The sequence below is a fragment of the Natator depressus genome, chromosome 12 (genome assembly GCF_965152275.1).
Source record: "Natator depressus isolate rNatDep1 chromosome 12, rNatDep2.hap1, whole genome shotgun sequence".
NCBI classification, from domain to species: domain Eukaryota; kingdom Metazoa; phylum Chordata; order Testudines; family Cheloniidae; genus Natator; species Natator depressus.
The window spans coordinates 37,943,645-37,967,883 of NC_134245.1; the positions used below are offsets into that span (position 1 = coordinate 37,943,645).

Below are 24,239 nucleotides of genomic sequence, written 5' to 3' on the forward strand. Positions count from 1 at the left end.
CCTTAACACAGTTCAAACCACCTTCACCACACAAGGACACTCCACCAGCGAAGTAGATTCCATCATGGAATCAAGGCCACCCAAATATCCTGAGAGAACTTGCTTCAATACATAAATAAAATCCCCTGATTGCACAGCCCTAGTTGTCACCTACCACCCAACATTGGAGCTCATACGGGCTATGTCAAACAATTACAACCCATACTCGATGGGGATCCGAACCAGAAAAATCTTTCCTGAGCCCCCTCCTTCTGGACTTTACACAATCCCTCAACCTCACCACGCTCATCATCCAAAGCAAGCTCCCCACAGACCATGACACTCCACTTCGAAGCACCACCACATCCTGCCAGAACAACAGATGTGAAACTTTAAAACATATCTTCACTGCTACAGTGATCAATACTCCATAGTACACACCTTTCAAGATCCATGGTTCCTACACATGCCAATCACAACACGTGGGGTACCTCATTCAATAGCCTCTATGTGGGTGAAACGAGACAAACACTATGCTCTCGAATGATCACCTTCCTGTGTGAGTTCAAAGACAAGAATATTGTCACCTTTGGGTGAACACTTTTCCTAAAGCAAACACTCTATACCTGACCTCTCCATCCTCATCATCAAAGGAAACCTGCACAACACCTTCAAAAGATGAGCCTGGGAGTTTAAATTCATAACTCTGCTAGACACTAAAAATCATGGACTGAACAGACACACTGGATTTATGGTGTATAACAAACTCCCCCCCCCCCGCCCTGAATTTTTTTCTGTTTTCTGGCTGGAGAGGAGTTAATAGGGCACTTCACCTTCAATGGTCCTTTGAAATGTGTGTTAACTACTTACACTAATAAATTCGTTAGTCTCTAAGGTGCCACAAGTACTCCTTTTCTTTTCACTTATACTAAACAATCTGTTCCACCTTGTATTTAGCTGTGATACTGTGAGTAAATCTGTCACACCTGAAGAAGAGCTCTGTGTCAGCTCAAAAGCTTGGGTCTCTCACCAACAGAAGTTGGTCCAATAAAAGATATCATCTCACCCTCATGGTCTCTCTAATATCCTGGGACCGACAAGTCTACAACACCACTGCATATAAAGAACTGCAAAACACAAAATGTGAAGGTCAGGAAATTATGAGCTATAGCAATAATACTTAAGTATGTTCAGTGTTAACAAATATGCAATATTAAAAAAGGAACTTAGCCGACAGTTTCTTTAGGTGATGTCTAATGCTAAGTGTTGAATGAAATAGTAGAGTAAATGGATATTCAAAATGTACAGTCCTCCTTTCACACAGCTCAAGAGGACAATGAACCATTAAATATTCTTCAGTCAGTACTGCTTCTACACAGCCAAGTTCATTGTTTCAGAATTCCAATTACAATACAGTTCAGTAGAGTCTTTCTCAGCTTCACAGATCACAAAATGTTTGACATCTGCTTACGCTCTACACATGAAGAACCAGTTCATTGTTAGGGAGCAATTACATTATTTTATTGAAAGAAGTTTTGCAGAACTGAAAAAAACCTTAGTTACACAAATACACACGCAGATTCTCTTGTACTATTTTATTGTGTATATATGCACTAGTTGAATATTTTCAAAAAAATACAGCAGCTAAGAACTTCTTTATATCAGGTAACTAAGAATAAATGCATTTATCCCAGGAGAATAAACCAAGCCTAAAATATTCCATGTTACCAGATGATTCAATAAGTAAATAATAATTATGAGCATAGGATATACTCATACATATGTTAAAATACACAGTGCAATAACTGCCAAGAAAATAAGTACAGATAATGAGGAACATAAGGTTAAAAATGAAGGCTTTCAAACTTGACAGCAAATATGAATATTAAATAAGGAAAACCACTACAATGTTAGTTACATTATCAACACCTAGGATTACCAGGAAAAAAAAGGTCCCTTAATATGAATAATGAAATTCCAGTACTCTGGTAGCAAGCAGACTTTTGAGAGATCAAGATAATCTCCCATATAGGTATGCATTTCAAGGCAAGAGGAATTCTCTTCGCCAAGACTTGAGGTCAGAAACAATGCAGCTCAAGTATAAGATAAGTTAATCACACACTGAATAGTGGTCTGAGAATTCTGGAATGTAGCAAATATTTTGTTGCAAATACAGTCATTCTAACATTATGAAGCCACCAAACAGCTAGGTTTTTATCAGAGTGATATTTAACTCACAATAATACTCCCTGTGCTGAGTTTGCCATGTTACTGCACACAAGTTTGACAGTAAGACTGGACAGGTACTGCCCTGCAGTTACAATCCTCATTTCAGCCTTCCCTATCTTAATACCACTAACTCCAAGGTCATCTTTACCCTGCAGTAAATTAGTGCCACAGAAGTCCCCTCTTCCACCAGTTCCCAGGGGTATAAGCTGCACATTTCCAAAAAATGCAGAAACTTTTAATTACAGCTGTATTAAATAACTAAAATGGTCAACATACGAGTCAGAACAGAATTATATATTCACACCCCTTTACACTGTGCCATCTAAAGTAAGTTAAGCCTTAAGATAACTATGTGGACATCTGTCAGACTTAATGAGCCTTGCAAAGTCATCATGAAATGTAATTACACACTATTAGCTAACACATCAAATCATTTGCTTTTTACCATGATGCTGGAGAAATGAGGGGAAAGGCTGATGTCCCTCTTGCTGCTCCTGAAAGAGCAACTCTTCCTGGGTGAACACAATTTTGCAAGGCTGATATAATCACCATACACGTAAAAAATAAAAGTCAAGCTTCTACTAATTGCATGAACATGGGACAATTTACCCTGTAATTTAAATATATATTCTTTCTTTGCCACAGACACACAAAACCATATGAACATGTAAACACAGATGCAGACATAGTTTCACTACTACTTGTAACAGAAAAATCCCTGTAAAAAACTTGTTTATTGTGCTAAGAAAATATAACAACAGCCTTTAATATTGAAATCTGCTTCCAGATAATTTACCCTCATCAGAGCATAGACTATCTAACTGAAATGTACCCCCTGACTGCAGCTTATCATCTGCATAGCTAGCACGTGTGCACATGTTTACGATAGACCCCGAAGAACAAAATGTATTTTGCATCTATGTATATCATGAAAGCTGTATCAACTAGTGAAATAATCTTTGCAAATCAAAAGAGAACAAGAACTTGCTAATAACTCATCAAGGAAGCTAAAATGCTTAAGTCCTGGGTATGAAATTATCTAAAACCTGCAAAATCCATTCCACTGCCAGTGACTTAAAAAAAAAAATTTAAACCAGTAACTAGTCAGAAAAGTAACTTAGAGAGGTGATTGTGGAGTTCTGACTTATTTCAAACTAATATTCACTCCGTTTTTCTACCAAAAGTAACCATTTTACAATCACTTCTCCCCTCTATACCCATGTGAATATTTTAGATTAATTTAAGATACATTCAAATAAGATAAATTCATGGAGGATAGGTCCATCAATGGCTGTTAGCCTGGATGGGCAGGGATGGTGTCCCCAGCCTCTGTTTGCCAGAAGCTGGGAATGGGAGACAGGGAATGGATCATTTGAGGTTACCTGTTCTGTTCATTCCCTCTGGGGCACCTGGCATTGGCCACTGCCAGATGACAGGCTACTGGGCTAGATGGACCTTTGATCTGACCCAGTATGGCCGATCTTATGTTCTTAAGATTTATTTACTTACAGAATCCTAGTCATCACTAGCCTTTAAATGTAAAGACAGCAGCATTAAGATTACAGAATACCATAGTCAGCCATTTTTAACAGTTTAAATATCACTCCCTTACTGGGAGAATGGCCGTGATGGGGGAAGGTATAAAAGATACCTTTAAATGACTGATTTAAAGTTACTGTCATCTTCAAGTGTGGTTCCACTCTGAAAAGTAGTTGTAGGAATGGCATTGCTGGGCTTCATGATCACTTTCAATGAATCCAGGCCAAGCATGCTCAGTTTAAAGAGCAAACTGATGCTTTTCCTAGCTTGTTTGCACTGTTATTCTAGCAGTGTTGGTCCTAGGACACGAGAGAGACAAGGTGGATGAGGGAATATCTTTTATTGGACCAACTTCTGTTAGTGAAAGAGACATGCTTTCAAGCTACACTCTGAGTACCTTTCCCAGACCTGATGAGCAGTTCTTGTAGCTCAAAAGCGTGTTTCTCTCACCAACACAAGCTGGTCCAATAAAAGATATTACCTCATCCACCTTGTCTCACTTTTCCTAGCTGTGAATCCAGCAAACTTCACCTCGTCTCCAAGAGTCACACTGGGATCTTTCATTCTCACGCATAATCATGCAAATAAGTTGTTCTACAGACCAAATTATGCAAAAAGAAAAGGAGAACTTGTATGGCATCAGTTACTCCTTTCAGCCTCATGGTATTTAGATGATGCCCTCAGTGACATCTGTGCCAGCCACTGTTTTCAGTTACAGGTGACTGAAAGTTAATAAACCGTGCTGTTGATGATGCACAAGAAGGAATGGAATCCAGCTCAATCCCACCTAGCTGTGGGGGCTCTGAAGGACTAACAGATGTGAAAACGCGTCAGTGCGCAGATCTGATCTGACTACACACAGGAGAGCAGATCTAGGGACCGAGAAGAGCCATTTACACACACTTGCATTTTAGAATAGACCCACACTTTAAGGCAGATGGGGAAATTTTATTCTCAAGGCAAAAAGGCAATCCGCTAGAGGCAGGTTTACTGAAGGAAGCAGGGACAACACTAAGGCACTCAAATTAACTAGCCAAAAGCCCACACTCAAAATAAACAGAGCCTCCCACCCCTCCACCCCATCCCAAAGTGTTTTCGAATCAAATATGCAAACTTGAAACTCTGTCATAAGGCTCAAAATTTAGCATTGAAGGGCTAATGTACTGATCTCACTCACACCGAGTGACCTCAGTTATTGGAGTCTTTCCCATTTACTACCTAAGGTCAAGATTTCTCATTTGTTTTCCAAAATGACTTAAACTAATCTACTCCATATAACTTCTAAGGTCTAAAGACAGACTTAGTTTCCATCAGAAATGAAGTGTTATCCATTTGTACACAAATTTCACCCACATGATGGACATTAAACAAAGTAAAATATACAAAGTAAGTGAAACACGATGAATATAGAGAAAACAATGGCTAGCAGAGGTAGATAAAAAATGGCCATTGGACCATACTTTAGGATCAGCACCACATTACTCAAGAAACTGTTTTCAATCTTTACAAAGTGTATCCATTTTCTTTTTGCCTATAGAAAGCGGCTTTCCCCTCCTCCCACAAAGTAATCCTACAGTGGACATGATCTGTTATCTATGAGAGACTTCTTTTTGTGCCCCCAGTTTGCTAGTGTTGTTCTGTTGGGGTTATTAGTTTCAACAGAAGTCTTTAAGCAAAAGCATTTCATGAGATACAAACTAACCATGACATGGGATAGGGTGGTGAAACCTCACTCCCTTATTTTGCTTTAAATTCTGAAAATAACCCGATACATGCTATGAGTTATTGCTACTTGCTTTAGAAGTTTGGTAAAAAATAAGTATGTACTGCTACAGAAAAGCTGACCCACTGAAGGTGAAATGCCAAGCAGTAAATTCCAAATCCCTTCAAACGACTGACCATGAAATTCTATAGTGTATACACACACTACATACAGAATTTTTAAAAATAAAGTGTCTGTTAGTAACTTTTAGATAGTGTAACATGTACTGTCTCTTTTTAGGCTACCCTATGGGCTACGTTGGTGGGCATGTTCGCTGGGTCTTGTTTCAACGTTCAATAGGTGGTGGTTTCGGAAGGATGAACGGACGGTCCGATTCATCAGCGGCTGAAGCGGGCGGAAGTTGTCTACCATCCTCTTTTCTTCCTGCCCCGCTGAGGTAAAGAGCAGCATTCGAAACTCCTCAAGCTGGGAATGAAAAATGGTGAATGAGTGACTTAGCAGTCAGAAGAACAACCGGAGTAAAAGGAATACAGGATCACTCAGGTTTGGAAACTATCAGAGCTCGCACTAAACTCAGGTGTGGAGAGGTCTGGGCATTAACTTGCAGCATATCTTCACCACCTGCTGGTAAAGAATATATTCTCAACTATATCAGTACAAGATATGAACTGCCAATCATCTGTCATCTTCAGGTGAACTACATCTTTATTCACTTTTTATTTCTTGCCAATCACAAAACAGCGACGAGTCCTGTGTATTCCTGGGTTGGATATGCACCACTTTTATAGAAATCTTTCTGTACTTCAGCCTTCTTAGATTACATCCTGCCTGCAACTTCTGTCCTCCTAATTCAGAAACACACATGTTGATGCATGGGAAACAGTAAGTTTCAGCAACAGTCACCTGTGTTGCTGCTAGCTCTCAAAACCCAGGCATCCAGCAGATGACGTTTTTAGTAGTTTCTTTAAGCCCATAAGGGAATTAGTGACCTGTTCTCTGTCATTAAGGGATGGGATTTTTAGGGAGAGAAAGGGAAGAGACAATACAGAGAGTCTGAATTGAAAAAGGGAACACACTACACCTCAGATTAAAGTTTTCTTCTTTGCTCTGTTATAACTTTCTCTTCCTTTCAAGTCACTCTGTAACTCTTGCATTCCCCTTTGTGTAAAATAGAGCCATATGCCCATGTATACTCCTATTCTTGACAATTTGGAATTTCTGAATTTATTGTTGGACATTAACTTCCCACAGAGTTTGTATTGGGAACTGACAGTCTTGCCATGTGTCATTGTAAAACCCTCAATAACTTGGTGAAAATGAATGAATTTGCCTTCAGTGCCTCCTAAACTAGGAGGAATTGTCAGGTCAGATCATGTGTCATTCAAATGGCACATTTTCCCATTTTCCCTAGATCTGAAACAAATCACTTTAATTCAGAGTGGTACCTGTGTTAGTCTGTAGCAGCAGAAAGAACAAGGAGTACTTGTGGCACCTTAGAGACAAACAAACTGTTACTCACACCTTCTTGTCAACTGTTTGAAATGGTCATCCTGATTATCACTACAAAAGTTTTTTTTCTCCTGCTGATAATAGCTCATCTTAATCAATTGGTCTTGTTAAGAGTTGGCATGGCAACCCCCATTTTTTCATGTTCTCTGTGTGTGTAAAAATATATATATATATATATATCTTCCTACTGTATTTTCCACTGCATGCATCTATCTGATGAAGTGGGCTTTAGCCCACGAAAGCTTATGCTCAAATAAATTTGTTAGTCTCTAAGGTGCCACAAGTACTCCTCGTTCTTTCTGCAAACACTTTAATGCCACAATAATTTGGCCATTCTTGATGCATGTTTCCTTTGATGGGTGGAGAATACTGAAGAGTGCCAGCGAAAATTGTAATTTTAGCCTCTTGCTGCTCCTAATCTCTGTGCCTCTTCTGCCAGTTTGGAACTTCTCCACCTCTATTTCATGCCAAAGAGCAGTATTAAACTGGCAACTTGAGGCACTACAATTAACAGCAGCAGGTAATACACAGTGACAAGAACCGGATGAATGTTAGAGCACTAAGTATAAATATCAACCTAAAACTGCCAAGTTCCTATTTGAGGTGGCTTGTAAATAGTCCACTTGTGGGCACCCCCTTTTTTTTTTTCCTTTTTTTTTTTTCCAAGACTGTCGCTCTAACCAACTATTAACAAAACAATCCCTCAAAGGGCATTAAAAAAAGCTGATAAGCTTTGAGCTCACTGCACCTTCAGCAGTCAGAAGAAACCAAAAAGCAATTAGGGACTCTCCCCTTTTTTTATTAAATATATCCTTGGAACCTTGCACAAGGGGAAGGGAAGCAAGGGTGGGTGTCCCCAGTGCTCTGTAGAAGATTCTGGAAGTTTATAATACAAGTGCCTGGATTCCACAAGCATGAGCATGTATAGGCAACGCTCACTGCCACAGGAAGACACTGAGGGCAAGAACTTAGAAAGACTCCTAAAAGAATTAGACATTTCTCTGGATAGTTAACACTATCAAAAAATTTTGAAGAGCTATTAAACGTCATGCTTAAGCCAATTTCTTAGATCAGGATGAGACCTCTTTATGGGGCAGATTATCCCACATCTGCTACTGTGAGGTTCTTACACCTTACTCTGAAGCATCTGATGCTGGTCCCTGTCAGACACAGGTTACTAGACTAGACAGACCTTGGGCCAGGTGGCAATCTCTATGTCCTCCGCCTTACTGGTCAGTAACTTCTCTTTCTGTGGAGTGTTTATTTCCCCCTCTATCCCAGCAGGCAATAAACCATCTTTATTAAAAAGCAAACTATTAGCATGATAAATACCTGATTTTGATCAACTTCTATTGGTGTCTTCTTAATAATCCAGGTGACAGATTCAGTAAGTGGTGGAGTGGTCAAAGATCCATCATAGGTCCAATAATCTGGGCATGATGGCACCAAACAGGAGGGGTCAAAGACATCAAACTCAACAATTGCATCCTAGAATCCAAGAAAATTCATGTATTAAATATTTTAACTTCTGAAAAAAAAACCTAGAGGATATATTTGAAAAATCTAAACAGTGATAAGATTAGGAACAATACAATTTGTTATTATTGATTAAATGCTGTCAATATTATTAATGAGCAACCGTAAAAAAAAAGTTAAGCACTTAAGTCCACTTTCAAAAGTCCTGAGTGTGCTTTGACTTCAATCACAGGAGCAGAATGCTCAGCCTTTTGGAAATCAGGCCACTTACTTGGGAACCTAAAAATAAATACCTATTTTAAAAAATGTCAGCCCAAGATTATTTCAGTTTTATATGCTGAATGTGTATACACTCAGAGTTGAGCATTCTGTATAATGTTCTTTTCAATGCACTGGAAGTTCTCTCTGAGCACGCTTGGTCAACATTTATTTAGAGGGGCTTTCATGGCATAAAATATATATATCAATATTTTTTTTCTCTGGAGAAAATTCTCTCTTAGAGGGTCTATTACAGGAAGAGATGAGGAGAGATTAATAAGACTGTGACTTTTCAGCTTGGAAAAGAGATGCCTCCGGGGGCATAAGATAGAGGTCTATAAAATCAAGACTGGTGTGGAGGAAGTACATAAGGAAATGTTATTTACTCCTTCTCATAACACAAGAACTGGGGGTCACCAAATGAAATTAATAGACCGTAGGTTTAAAACAAACAAAAGGAAGTATTTCTTCCCACAATGCACAGTTAACCTGTGGAACTCCTTGCCAGAGGATGTTGTGAAAGCCAAGACTATAAGAGGGGTAAAAAAAGAACTAGCTAAATTCATGAAGGATAGGTCCATTGATGGCCATTAGCCAGGATGGGCAGGGATGGTGTCCCTAGCCTCTGTTTGCCAGAAGCTGGGAGTGGGCAACAGGGGATGGATCACTTAATGATTACCTGTTCTGTTCATTCCCTCTGGGGCATCTGGCATTCGCCACTGTCGGAAGACAGGATACTGGGCTAGATGGACCTTTGGTCTGACCCAGTATGGCCGTTCTTATGTTCTAAGAGTGATTGCAAGTCATTGGCTTGATATATTTTCAGTACTCTCGGAGGCAGGTCACGCATGGGTCAACGTAGGCTCAGGTTCAAGGACATTTGCAAGAGGGACTGGAAAACTTTCAATGTTGACACTGCGAGCTGGAAAGGCACAGCTAGCAACATGCTACACTGAATCACTGCACTGTATCAGGGAATCAAAGAGGTCACTGATAAAATGCGTAAACAGCACAGAGCCAAGAATCAATCCCTGCAGGACCCCACTGGAAACACACCCGCTTAATAAAATCACCCTTAATATCAGCTTCCTGACTGTGAAAGTAGGGGCTGCAGAGACTTCAAAGTTATGCTCAGATAAGAAATCCTGACTGTAGGCTTTGATTAACAAATGTACACAGGAGAAAAATAATGGATACCAGAAAATCTACTATCACAGACACTAACCACTGACTGTCTCTCTCTGTGTGATTCTCTGAAAAAATTGGCTTTTAGTTACCATGTGAACATTTTTTAGTAGTTTGGCTTTGTATCAGAGGTCCTCAGCCTTCAGGTAAGGAAAATACTAAGCATGTGTCATGCCCCTCTGGAAAGATACAGTCTACATGCTTTTCTTGATTCAGGCAGATTGGAAAGCGATCACATAAAATCTGAAAGGTTAGCGATTTTCTCTACTTGAATCCAACAACTTTCCCTGTAGTTTCAAAATGCCCTAACCTCAGTCCAGTCCCCAACCCACACACATCAATGACAGTAATAAAGAGTTTATTAATGCCTTGATACTATCAAAATATTCTGTATGTTGATAAACTCACTAACAATAAGGATAGTGAGATGCAGTGGAATATTTAAACATTTCATTTAAAAATATGTATTACCTTGTGTTTAACTGCTGGTAACGCATCTACTAACTTCTGTAGTCCTGCATGATGAGCTCCCAGCTGCATTACACAGATATAAATGTGTAAGTCATCAAGAACACATTACAGAAATACCCACCACAAGAAGTTTAATAAAAAAAAGTGTATATATTTTGTCTGTTTTAATTTTTAAAAATTATATATAAAATGCATCACTACAGATGCAGTAACAGTTTACCTTCAAAAATACTCCTATGACAACCAAACCATTATTCTCCATGATAGCTTCTTCAAAGCTTGTGGACGTGACAGGATTCCAGTGCACTAAATGTAGCTGAAATACCAGTGAATGACAATTTCACACACATACACCAGACAGACAAACAGAATCAAAACAAATGCAGTTTCTCCTGGTCTTTGTCCTACATTTGACCCTTGACAATTTGAGATGTATAGCAGCTACCTTAAAAATCAAAAGCCACACAATGGGAAACAAAAAATATACTTGAAACTAGTATTTGTTTCTTTAGCTGCTTTTTTTTTTAAAAAAAAGAACTAACCTCAGCCCCATACTTTGCATTTCACAGAAGACTGATTTGGTTTGTGGGTGACAGATTACAAGAGTGTTATTCAAAGGTGCAGAAGGAAGTTAGCTGCATTAGGCACCTCGCTCCCCTTTGTGCCTTTAAAAATCAAATGGAAAATTTCTCTCATTATAAGAAAGAGATGAGAGATATAGAACAGACAGCTCTCCTAAGGTTAAATCCACCCCAGCCGAAGAGCCAGCCCAGCACAAGACCTATCTGCACAACTTTAAAGTGCCACGTAAGCCTCCTCAGTAAGGAACTTAAGTCTTGTGCTAACTATCTACATGGAGGTTAATTTGACATCTTATTCATAGTCTAGTTTTTAATAAATCTCAAATTACCAAACAAATAAGCAGACCCCACTATGGCATCATCAACTGGGGGGGAAGAAAGAGGAGGAAAGAACCATTTTCAAGTCCATCTCCATTTTTGTTGAATAAAAAGAAAATTATTTTCACATAAGTCACACTTTCCTCTCTGAGCCTAATGGGTATTTTCTCCCCTAGTCCCACCTCCTTTATTCACTGCTCTCTAATCTTAAATTTCAGAGTAGCAGCCGTGTTAGTCTGTATTTGCAAAAAGAAAAGGAGGACTTGTGGCACCTTAGAGACTAAAATTTATTTTAGCATAAGCTTTCGTGAGCTACAGCTCACTTCATCCGATTGTAGCTCACGAAAGCTTATGCTCAAATAAATTGGTTAGTCTCTAAGGTGCCACAGGTACTCCTTTTCTAATCTTAAGGCTTGTCTAGACTAGAAAGTAGTATTGCTTGAACTACGCTGATATAGTTAAAGCAGCAAAACATCTCCCCTCCCACACGGTGGATCCAGTTATACTAGTATAAAAATGGCGTTTACACCAGTTTGTAGGCTGCTGGCCTGTTCACTCAGCACAGGAATGACCGACACCATGCCCAGAGTCTGGTTCAGGCCCTTCCGAATAAGAACATTCAATACAATTATCCCTTCCCCACTAACCCATGATCTCCTGAAGGATCCTTACTACTCCCTGTGACGCTCTGTACCTCTGGGGAACACCCTACACCCTCATGTTCATCTTTATAAAATGACTGTGTGGTATCCAATGGAAAGTTTGTCCTGTTGGGTGTCTTCGGAAGACTCATAATGCACTGAGCATGGTTGTTAAATTATTGTTACAGTTATGTTATAATTTAATGTATTTAGTTATGAGGCTGAAAATGTATCCTCATGGCTTAAAGCGACTGAACCACTGATCAAAGGGGAGAACCTGGCTGAAGAGCAGCTAGCCAGCCTGTGGTGAGAAGCATCTAAGTTTGTAAGGACATTGAAAGTGTTAAGATCAGCTTAGAATGCTTTTATTTCATTTGACCAAATCTGACTTGTTATGCTTTGACCTATAATCACTTAAATCTACCTTTATAGTTAATAAATCGGTTTGTTTATTCTACCTGAAGCAGTGCATTTGGTTTGCAGTGTGTCAGAGACTCCCCCTACATATCAATTTCTTTGTTAAATTGATGAACTTATATAAGCTTGCAGTGTCCAGTGGGCATAATTGGACACTGCAAGATGGAGGTTCCTAGGGTTGTTTCTGGGACTGGAGATATTGGCTAGTGTCATTCGCTTGCAAGTAGCTGGGAGCAGCTTACATGCCAGATGAATCCGTGACTTCCGTGACCTCCATGACAAATTTGCAGCCTTAGTTATAGTTTATTCCAGTCTGAGAAGCAAAATAAGCTCTACCAGTGTAAAGCACCCTTACACAAGTATAACTACATCCACAACAGAGTTCATAACAGTATAACCATCCGTTAAAAAATATCATTCTCAACCATCATGTTAAATCGGTATAGCTTTTCTAGCGTAGACCAGGTCTTCGTCTCATCCCCTCTATTTTCTCTTCTACCCTTTCCCCTAAATGAGAGTAACACAATTTGGGCAGAGACACAGTCGTACCATCCAAAGCACCATGGACAGTAACAGCAGTGACATTTTGTTGCATGCCAAGCGCTCATTCTGTGGCTTTCATTGTCTGCATTCAAAGAGTGCCATGTACCAGAAAAAAAGTGTTACTGGAATTTTCATTCAAGTAGCCAACAACCAATTTTAGGACCACGTGCTTTTCTGGAACGTATGGCAGCTCTCGGCTTATTAATGGGACAATGGCTGAACTTTGCTGCTAACTAGGACTGACAGTTACTGGTAAGCAGCAGTTCTGTACATTGACCACAGCTCTGTACTAGCTTTCTGGGCAGGATTAGGGCTGGAATCACTGAGTTCTAGCCTCCTCCTTGTGCAAATATCAGATAGGAGTACTGTTCAGCATTCCTCCCCGTACCTCTGCTGGGTAGACTTTGCTGTCAACCATGTGCTCTGAACCCCATTCATTTATGGCTCCCCAGTGGAAGTGGAACTGCTTTAGCCTGTAATGATTTTCCAAGGGTCCTCCCATAATTACTAAAAAAGAAAAAGAAAAAACAGAAAAACAGTTACATTTAGCTGATAACTGATTTAGAACTGCCTCTGTGACATGTGAAAATAATACAGCTTTCTTCTCTCCTTGCATTGTATTTACCCAGGAAAGCTCAGATGCAGCAACTGCTTTACAGTGATGTTTTCCCCTTGGTTAATTTTACAGCTCAGTTCACTAAAGCATCTCAACAAAATTGCTTGGGGCAAGTGTGAGACTTTAATTAGCCCACAGATGAACTCAAGCTAAAGTTAATTTATGACCTCCCATTTTATACAGTAAACAAAGCTTCCTCACCCAACTCCCTGCAAGGGAAAGAATCTTTACAAGTTCAACCAGGATTTGTCTGGCAGAGTCATGGTGGCTATACATAACACCTTCTCTGAGCAGGTGCATCAGAAGTGGTTCATTGGGTTTTCACTGAATATTTACATCATCAGGACTGAAAGACAAAAATAGTCTCTCCATCTATGACATGATCAGTGAAACCTGGAATTGTAGGAGATACTGGAATTTCTCAGGTGACAATACAAACCATGAATATCCTCCAAATTCTTATTCTTGTACCAATACAATTAGTACATTTTGGCAAACATACAATTTTAAATCTTTTTTAAATGTTACAGAAGTTTAGAAAACGTGACTCTGCAAGAACTGTGACTGACGCACAATTTTAGAGTATCAGTCCGATATTAAACTATTTCCAAAATGCCTGTAAATATGCTGATATTTTGTATGTTGAAAACAATTTGGGTGCTGATCAGGAAGAATCGAAACACTGTCTGCATATGTGCAAAAATCCAAAGCTTGTTGAAGTTAGACTGTATTATTTACAAGTGATATTTTGAATTGGCCTAGGTCACAATTGAATGTAATTCTTCTTAGCCTCATATTTATTAAATTATTAAAATAGCAACTCAGAATTTAGTTTAAGTAGGTGATAGACTTTTTGTAATTGGTATACTCACCAAAACTCAAATTATGTATCTGGTTTTGAATTAACTCCTGATGTTTACCTTTTTTCCTGGTGGGAATGATTCACTGGGTCACTCCAGATTAAAACACAGGATCCTCCTCATTCTAAATCCCTTTTTGCTAGTCACTAGATCATAGCACCTTCTAAATTACTGGTACCAATTACAGCTAAAGGACTATTAACTAACATTATTATGTGCTTTACAAACTGATTTACTGATGTTAAATACATAGTACATAATTACTATTTTATATCAAACCACTATATGGATTAATTAATCCTAACCTCACTCTTGGAAGGAGGGGAATTAATTCTTTCCAGAGGAGGAGAAAACTAAGGTAGAGGGATTAAAGCCCAAATTTTCAGAAGTGACCAATGACTTTAGCTGCCCAATTTGTAAAACCTTGGGCCTGCTTTAAGCGAGCACCACAATGCCATATCATCCACTGACCTCAGTTGGAGTCATGAAAGTTCAGCATTTTTGAGAACTTTAGGCAAGTCACTAAAGACAGAGCAGCTGAGCGTCAGAACTTGGATTAGAACTCAGCCATTCTTGGATTTTAGTTCCATGTCCAGTCCACTAGCCAATGTTGCTTTTCCAGCCATAGTTAAACCAGCCCAACATCTTGGCCTTGGCCTTCCAGAGTAGGTGTACTCATTTTTCAGAGCAAAATGCAAGACTCCCCCAGCAACCTTTCTATACGCAGGGGGAAGCAACTCTAGAGGTCAGAGTACAGACCGGGAGTCACATGACTCATTTGTGCCAAAGACTGACTATATGACCACTGGCAAGTCACTTGTCCTCTCTGCTGCTCAGTTTCTTCATGTGCATGCTAACACTTGCTCACCTTTATACACCACTAGGATCGGGAGGAATAAAAGGACTATGGTCTTGATCCTCCAGCATGGAAGCCAATGGGAATTTTGTCACTGACTTCAGTGGTAGCAGGATCAGACCCTATATAATACAAGGGTGTCATTACTAACAGAGATAGTGATTTGTTCACCTCCTGGCTAAAGGAAAGACACTTGAAAACAGCTGATGGAGCCATGTCTTTTTAAGAAGAATTTCATGCATTTGCCTCAAACTTCCACTCACACTGTAAAATCCTAATTATTTGTTAAAGGAGCAGTATACCACTAAGATGTACAACTTGACATTTAACTCATCCAACACCCCAAGGCTAGTTATCTCAGCTATTTCTTTGCATCAGTGAAAAACTGAACATTAGTTTTAAAATACATTAAAGCTTTCTCTCTTTGTTTTTTAAAGAGGTTCAGAGGAGACAGTAAAGCACAGTAAGTATAATGAGAGAGCACTGGGGGGGAGGGAATTAAGACCCCACTCCTATAATGACCTCCACACCTGATCCTATTTGTACATGTGCATCTGTGAGTACTTAGACTCATGCGAATAGCCCCATTCACCTACACAGGTTTACCCACGTGAATAAAGTTACTCACAAGCATGTCTATTTGCAAAATCAGACCCTTATGATAGACATGATAGATAAAGATAATAAACAGGGTTTACAATCCCTTTCCAGTCACTGACACTTTTTGGTTTTTCATGGCCTACAACAATGCTGATTGGTTTTACAACACCACACTTTAAAGGGACTCCCTCTTTTTTTTTAAAGCAGCAGCAGCTTGTCTGAAACTTTTTTTTTTAAACCTAGAAAGAGAAGGTGGATGAGATAATATCTTTTACTAGACCAACTTCTGTTGGTGAGAGAGACAAACTTTCAAGCTCAGACAGAGCTGTTCTTTAAACTGACAGGTTTCAGAGTAGCAGCCGTGTTAGTCTGTACCTGCAAAAAGAAAAGGAGTACTTGTGGCACCTTAGAGACTCACAAATTTATTTGAGCATAAGCTTTCGTGAGCTACAGCTCACTTCATCGGATGCATTCAGTGGAAAATACAGTGGGGAGATTTATATACATAGAGAACATGAAACAATGGGTGTTACCATACACACTGTAACAAGAGTGATCACTTAAGGTGAGCTATTACCAGCAGGAGAGCAAATACTCACCAGCAACCACACACCACACAACAGAACCACTAACCCAGGAACCTATCCTTGCAACAAAGCCCGTTGCCAACTGTGTCCACATATCTATTCAGGGGACACCATCATAGGGCCTAATCACATCAGCCACACTATCAAAGGCTCGTTCACATGCACATCTACTAATGTGATATATGCCATCATGTGCCAGCAATGCCCCTCTGCCATGTACATTGGCCAAACTGGACAGTCTCTACGTAAAAGAATAAATGGACACAAATCAGACGTCAAGAATTAGAACATTCAAAAACCAGTCGGAGAACACTTCAATCTCTTTGGTTTCAGAGTAACAGCCGTGTTAGTCTGTATTCGTAAAAAGAAAAAAGAAAAGGAGTACTTGTGGCACCTTAGAGACTGTCTCTAAGGTGCCACAAGTATGCTCAAATAAACTGGTTAGTCTCTAAGGTGCCACAAGTACTCCTTTTCTTTTTTCAATCTCTTTGGTCACTCGATTACAGACCTAAAAGTTGCAATTCTTCAACAAAAAACCTTCAAAAACAGACTCCAAGGAGAGACTGCTGAATTGGAATTAATTTGCAAACTGGATACAATTAACTTAGGCTGGAATACAGACTGGGAGTGGATGGGTCATTACACAAAGTAAAATATTTCCCCTTGTTTATTCCCCTCCCACCCCCCACTGTTCCTCAGACGTTCTTGTCAACTGCTGGAAATGGCCCACCTTGATTATCACTACAAAAGGTTCCTCCCCCACCCACCCCCCCTGCCACCGATGGTGACAGCTCACCTTAAGTGATCACTCTCGTTACAGTGTGTATGGTAACACCCATTGTTTCATGTTCTCTGTGTATATAAATCTCCCCACTGTATTTTCCACTGAATGCATCCGATGAAGTGAGCTGTAGCTCACGAAAGCTTATGCTCAAATAAATTTGCTAGTCTCTAAGGTGCCGCAAGTACTCCTTTTCTTTCTTTAAACTGAGTAATGTTACAAGTCCATTTCCATCCAATAGATGGCAGTGGTGCATATAAATAACCAGTACATTACATACCTTTCCCACACTCTTCCGTCCGCCCCCCCCCCCGCCCCCGACTTCTCTTCATTCTCCTGTTCTGCTTGTCTATAGCACCCAATGGCAGAGCTCGTCTCCTCTTTTGCAAGAGGCATGTTTTTGTCTCAGCTCAGGAATTCAGCATTTCTGTTTACCTTGGATAAGCCCTTCTCTTTTCATCATTTTTTACTTTTCTTCAACATTTTCAATCTTATTTCAACTCCATTGCATTTGTATCCATGTTGCTTTCACCTCTCTCTCTCTATTGCAGCTGAATGATAGAAGCTGGGAGGAAGATAAAGCAGAAAGAGAAACCAAAGATAGAGGAAGAACAAGAGAGTGAAAAGCAGACTGTGGGAGAAAGAGGGAGAGAAGTTTAGAAAGTTGAAAGGTATATAAAAGAAAATCTGCCCAACTAAAAGCAGAACAGGTTAGAGTTTTTGTGCACTAAGTACAGTACAATAGGATAGATAATGAACTTGTGCTGCATCTAAATAGTGCAATTATCCTAGACTGCTCCACTGTAACTAGAACACTAATAGAATTACACACTACACTGTAAAAACATGAACGTGCTACAGTGTGATTTCCTTGTTCAATGTAGACCTGGATGATGGATTAATATACAACAATATTACATTTGTGAAATAGTGACATGGGTTGTTATAACTTCAAAGAGGAACCTGGAAAGACACAGGGGTTTCAGAAATGGTGTACAGAAGTTGTAGCAAATGAGGTCTACACACGAAGTAGTTACATGACAGGCATTGCAATTTGGCCAGTAGGAGATGTTTTAGTACGCACAATCACTTTGGGAGGGACTTTAGGATCTTCTGCTCCCAAAGACAGAAAAAAGGGAGTGATCGTCAAATGACATGAGGTGTTAACACTTGCAAATCTCTGCTAATAGCAACAGAAGTGCAATGCACAAATGTTTATGACAATAAGGAGGGGCAGACAGGTGCTTGACACTCAATTTTGAGGGGAAATGATGGCTCAGAAGGACTGGATAAATAGAATTCCCACACTTCCCTCCATCAGGAGATCTGTTTCTGTGCTTGTAATAAGTGAGAACAGGGACAGTCTCCACTTCAACATCTGAATCCCAACACTGCAAAAAAGCTTTCTGTAAGGCTATTATTTGGGCAAATGTTGAAGTTGCTCATGAGCAACTTCATGACTTGTAAATCTTCCTTTTCTTGTTAACCTGGGGAATCCAGCGTTCAAAGAACCCACAATAACGGATCTTTTTTATAACATTGTTTTCTCAATCCCTCTCCAAACATCAGCCAAAAAAAGTGTTGGTATCATAGAAATAAGATGTTTACGAATATAGCACTGGGACACCTTCCCCAGAGTTTTTCTGACAGAAGTATTAAAAGTGTGAACCTCCTAAGCTAGAGATGTTCACAAGCATTTTCCGCCTGCCCCACAAAAGAGTCAAGCCTTTCCTGCACTGGAGAAATACTCATCCCAGACCACCTGTCATTCTAATTGGGAAGGTCTGAACTCATCCAGCTCTAAATATTATCTTTCCACACTGACAATTTGGATAACTACAGCGAATCAAATGCTATCCAATATCTGTGACCAACTGCTACTACTTAACAGAAGTTATTAAATATTCTATTCATACCTAATTGTAATAGAAAACTGCTCTAATACGCTTTTGTCAAGTAGATTTTAAGAGGATCAACGATCAAAAACCTTCAGTTTAGCAGTAATATCTTGAATTTAAACTCACTTGAATTTTCAGTCCAAATTTAAAAATGTATCTTGCAGAGATAAAGCATTTAGCTACTATCTATTGGTAGAGCTTGGAGATTTTTTTTTAAAGCAACTTGATCACATGTATTTGCTTACCACATTATCAAATCAGCATTATTTATTTTCCTCAAGAGTTTACTCAGATTAAATAGTTCTAACAGAACAATGTACTCTTCAAAAAGGAACATGAACCTTGCTGGCTAATTATCTCAAATGCATTACTTTTATGTTAACACAAAGAGATAAACAGCCGGATTATTTCATTAATGTTTAATTCCAGAATTACAATTTTAAAATCAAGTACATTCATGCAAGCACTAGCTAAAAAAGACAATGAGATAAAATCAAAAGGAAGGACATAAAGGCTTGTGCAATAAGTGTAGAAGGTTTGCACAAGGCACAACTGAAGCCCTTAATACAGGGCAGAACCAATGCATTGTGATACTGATTACAATGAATCCTTGCTTAGAGAGAAGCTATTCCGTAAAAAGGGGAGAAAAGGCACCTTCTTTAGAAGAGGGTTATACTCTAAGTTAGCCTTTGTTTTCTGATTCTTACTGAGAGAGAGAGAGACAGATCTTACAGTATGGCATGGACAGGATTTTTCAGCAGCAGACAGAAATAACACATTAACCTGATCTTGTTGCACTCCTTACCTGATTTGTCTGTGGAATCGTCAAATTCAACCTGGAATGAGTACCCATTATTCCAGATATAGAGACATGTGTCTGGGTCATAGTGGATTTTCAGGGGCGTCAGTTGAGGGTCGTAAACACTGTCTCTCCACTGGATGTTGATTGGAGACTGCCGAGTGCCCCCAGAAACTGAAAACTCGCTCTGCCAAAGCGGATGCACTAAAAGCAGAACCCAGAATCAGTCTCTAATGTGTTGTACAGAATTTATGACAGAATGTTAGATCTTTCTGGCAACAGAAAGTGCCTCAGAATAGCATTTTCAAAGGCTAGATTCACATCAGCTGGTCTATAAGAAAATAAAGAAAACAGTACATTCCCACTAGTATGACTCAGATTTACCCAGGGAAGTGTAGTAACTTGCTTCACAGCTGTATCTGTCACAATAATAAAGCTATTCAAAGCAATTTTGTTTTCTCTCATTTGTCAAGGATAAATTTTTCCTCAATTGTCAATAAATTTACATAGGTCTTCTGTTTCGCTACTTAACCTATATAGAGCTGTGCCATGCCACTTTATTTTTGCTTATGTGTAGGCGTGGCAGCATTCAATTTTAATTTGGAACTATCAATAAAATGTGGATTACAGGGGACACACTGAAATCAACAACAACAACAGTCAGTCAGTAACAATCAGCATACCTGCAGGGATCAGGTATCACCCCCATGCAGGGAGCCCTCTATAGCCCTGCTGATACAGGAGTGAGTGAGCAGGTCCATGAAAGCAGAACTACAGAGCTATGTTGCCTCAGGGCCGGTAACACCCATTCCTTGCAGGAACAAGGGGTGGGGGAGGCTGTGTTTGGCCTGGCCCAGTGGAGCAGAGACCCCTGGTCAGGACTGCATGGAGGATGAGCCCCCAGTTGTGGGAGAGGCCATCCTGCTGCTGAACAGTTCCTGCCAGGGGATGGCTCCCACACTCCCAGCTGGTGGGTTAGCGAGTGAGTGGGGCGGTGACACCCTATCCCTACAGGCACAAGGTGAGGGGAAGGCTATGATCCTGGCCTGGTGAAGCATTGACTCCCCAAGCCAGAACTGCAAGGAGTAATCAGCGTTGTCATTGTCCCTGGGAGTGGGGAAGGCTACCCTGCTGCTGAATGCCTCAGTCCCCAGGCAGGAACCATTGAACAAAGGGGTGGCCCCGTGGCCAGCGAATCCTCCTCCTTGCGGTCCTGGCCAGAGGTTTCTGCTATCCCCCGCACCTTGTGCCTGTATGGATCTTGTGTCACCAGGCCCACGGCCAGGCAGAGAGCCCTCAGCAGCTCTGCAATCACCATCCACAAGTGTGGAGCCGACTCTAGGCAGGAACTCTTCAGCAGCAGGTTGACCTCCCCTGCAGCCACGACTTGTCATCCTCCTTACCGTCCTGCCCAGGGTCACTGCTCTGCCAGGCCAGGACTTCTGCAGCCTCCCCCACACTTCGTGCCTCAGTGTTTTGGGCCTCTCCGCTGCACAGGGAGTCCCCTGCAGTCCCATGGTCAGCAATGCACTACCCCATCCCCCACAACTGTAAAAATAAAGTTAAAAATAGAAAAAAAATTTGAAAATTGAAAAAAATCATCACAATTAGAAAAAAAAATTGAATTCTGCCAAGCCTCCTTACATACCAGTATGCCCAACTGATATCAGCTCAGCTCCAGAGGCAGCAGGTAAACTGACAATTCAGAACAAGAATATTCTTTAGAGGGCTCCATAAAAATTGGGTCTTTTCCCATCACCCTCCTCTGTTTATGTGGCACGTGGCTGGAAATGGATCCCTATTAAGCACTTATTACAGCATCATCACTGATCTCACAAGGTGGAATAAAAAGGCAGATCTTTGTGCCTGCAAGGAGCCCCACTAACTGCCTAGGCAGATCAACTCGCAGGATCGGGACCTACGCATGTACTCAATTTCCAGAGAATCAGATTCAACTCATGTAAGGAAATGAGAATCAGGAGGCTGACAAAACCTGCCTGGATCTGGGAAGTCGCAGGTGCTAAATGACTGAAGGACAGTGGTTCTCATAGTCGGTTGATCTCTGGAGGTCCACCGACAAATTTCTGGTCATCTACCAATTGGTCTGAAAATTAACCATAAAAATCTTGGAGGTGAGATGGGCTCAGATACTTTATTTAAAAAAATTGTACAAATTTACCTGCCTTATTTTCTTTTATGTGAAAGGAAAGCTTAAATATTGTAACAGACCATTCACGTGACAGATGACTACACTGTTTTCCCTCCAGCCCCTCAACAAGAACCTGGGCTCACTGAAGGTCACTGCTCCTGAGGAAGCTTGCAGCGCTGCAGCTCACTTATACATCAGCCACTCCCCAATCAGGACCTCACCTCTAGAGCAGGGATTCTCAAACTGGGGGTTGGGACCCCTCAGAGGGTTGCGAGGTTATTACATGGGGGGGTCGCGAGCTGTCACCCTCCACCCCAAACCCTGCTTTGCCTCCAGCATTTATAATGGTGTTAAATATATTAAAAAGTGTTTTTAACTTATAACTCAGAGACTTGCTGTGTGAAAGGGGTCACCAGTACAAAAGTCTGAGAACCCCAGCTCTAGAGGAAATGCACACATTTTTCTCCTATTATCCTTAACACTGTTTCTGGACACTGTAATCAGGAAAAAGAAAAGGAGGACTTGTGGCACCTTAGAGACTAACCAATTTATTTGAGCATAAGCTTTCGTGAGCTACAGCTCACTTCATCGGATGCTCAAATAAATTGGTTAGTCTCTAAGGTGCCACAAGTCCTCCTTTTCTTTTGCGGATACAGACTAACAGGGCTGCTACTCTGAAACCTGTAATCGGGAAAGTGTAATTAACAAGCTGCTGTAAATCTCAGCCACTTCCATGTAACTTTTGAAGAACAGAGAGTCTATCAAAAAACGTGGAACTTCAAACGTGAGTTTAAAATTAAACAGAGACAGAAAAAGTGGTGATGTTAAACCAGACCAATTCTGCAGGAGGAGAAGAATGTTGTTTACAAGGGGGCTGAGCCTGCGCTGCATCACCCCAGGATGTGATGGGGGAGCGAGAGACCTGCAGGAGGGAGGCTGAATGCCTCCACCCTGGGTGTCGGGCCGTGCCGAGTGTGCGGGGTGCCCTGGAGACCCCAAGGGAGGGGCAGGGTGCCCAGGGGAGGGGCCGGGGTGCAGGGGCTGCCCCGGGGCAGAGCGGTTCAGGGGGCCTGGAGGTTTCCAGGGGACAACAAGTGCTGGGTGCCCCCGCAGGCAGAGGCTGCGGCAGGATGCCGGGGGGTTACCGGGCAGCGGGTGCAGGGTGCCTCGGGGGGAGGTCCGGGGGACCATCCCGGGGAACGGGGCCCCCGAGGAGGGACTATCCCGGGCCGAGCGGGGCCGGAGGGCTCTGGGGCGCATGGCCAGGGGGACCCGCGGGTCGGACTCACGGGCGTCGCGGAGGCGGTAGGAGGAGCAGGCGGCCAGGCTGCAGCGCCTCGCCCCGCGCGGCTCGGCGCAGGGGGCGGCGGGCGGGCGGAGGCGCCGGGCCGAGGCCGCCAGGGCCCTTCGCAGCAGCTGCAGCGGCATCTCCGCGGGGCCGACAGCGCCGCGTCCGCCCTGCGCCAATCCCGGCCCCGCCGCCGGCTCCCCGGGGCCGGGGCCGGGGCCTGGCCCTGCCTCCGCCGGGCCCGCCCTCCCCGGGCCTACGCGGCCGCCGGAAAGCCGAGGGCGGAGCTGGCAGCCCCGGGGCCCTGGGTGGGAGCTCGGCGCCCCTCTGGCCTTATCCGTAGGGTGTCTGTGCCCCTCTCTGCCTCCCCGCCTTGGCTTGTCCTGCCGGTAGATTGTCCGTCCGTCCGTCTGTCTGTCTGGCCTGGCCCTTGCACTCTCATTGTCTGTGCCCTGTCTATCTGGCCTTGCCCCGAGACCCTCCGTCTGTCTGTCCTGCCCCGAGACCCCCTGTCTGTCCGTCCCCCCGTCTGTCCGTCCTGCCTCGGACCCTCCATCTGTCTGTCCGTCCTGCCCCGAGACCCTCCGTCTGTCTGTCCGTCCCCCCGTCTGTCTGTCCTGCCCTGAGACCCTCCATCTGTCCGTCTTGCCCCGAGACCCTCCGTCTGTCTGTCCCCGCGTCTGTCTGCCCCCCCGTCTGTCCGTGCTGCCCCTAGACCCTCCGTCTGTCTGTCCCCCCGTCTGTCTGTCTCTGTCCCCCCCTCTGTCTGGCCCTGCTGGTAGATTGTCTGTACCCCCTGTCTGTCTGTCACTGGCCCGTAGACTTTCATTGCATGTTCCTCCATCTGTCTGTGCCTTTGATTCTCACCGTGCCTGCTCCTGTCCTGTTGTCCCTCCCTTTGACTTTCCCTCTGTCTGTCCTACAGTCTGACTCTGA

At 42.1% G+C, this 24,239-nt stretch overlaps 1 protein-coding gene across 1 annotated transcript; it reads right to left on the reverse strand.

Moving 5' to 3' along the window:
* Window positions 1-1,546: 1,546 nt before the first annotated feature.
* CA5A (carbonic anhydrase 5A) lies at window positions 1,547-23,443 on the reverse strand. The gene is made up of 7 exons (XM_074968888.1): window positions 23,305-23,443; window positions 19,873-20,070; window positions 13,258-13,376; window positions 10,590-10,685; window positions 10,370-10,432; window positions 8,312-8,467; window positions 1,547-5,935 (listed from the first exon to the last, which is right to left on the reverse strand). Exons 1-7 carry the CDS (start codon window positions 23,441-23,443, stop codon window positions 5,756-5,758), a joined length of 951 nt encoding a protein of 316 aa, XP_074824989.1. The 3' UTR covers window positions 1,547-5,755.
* Window positions 23,444-24,239: the final 796 nt, after the last annotated feature.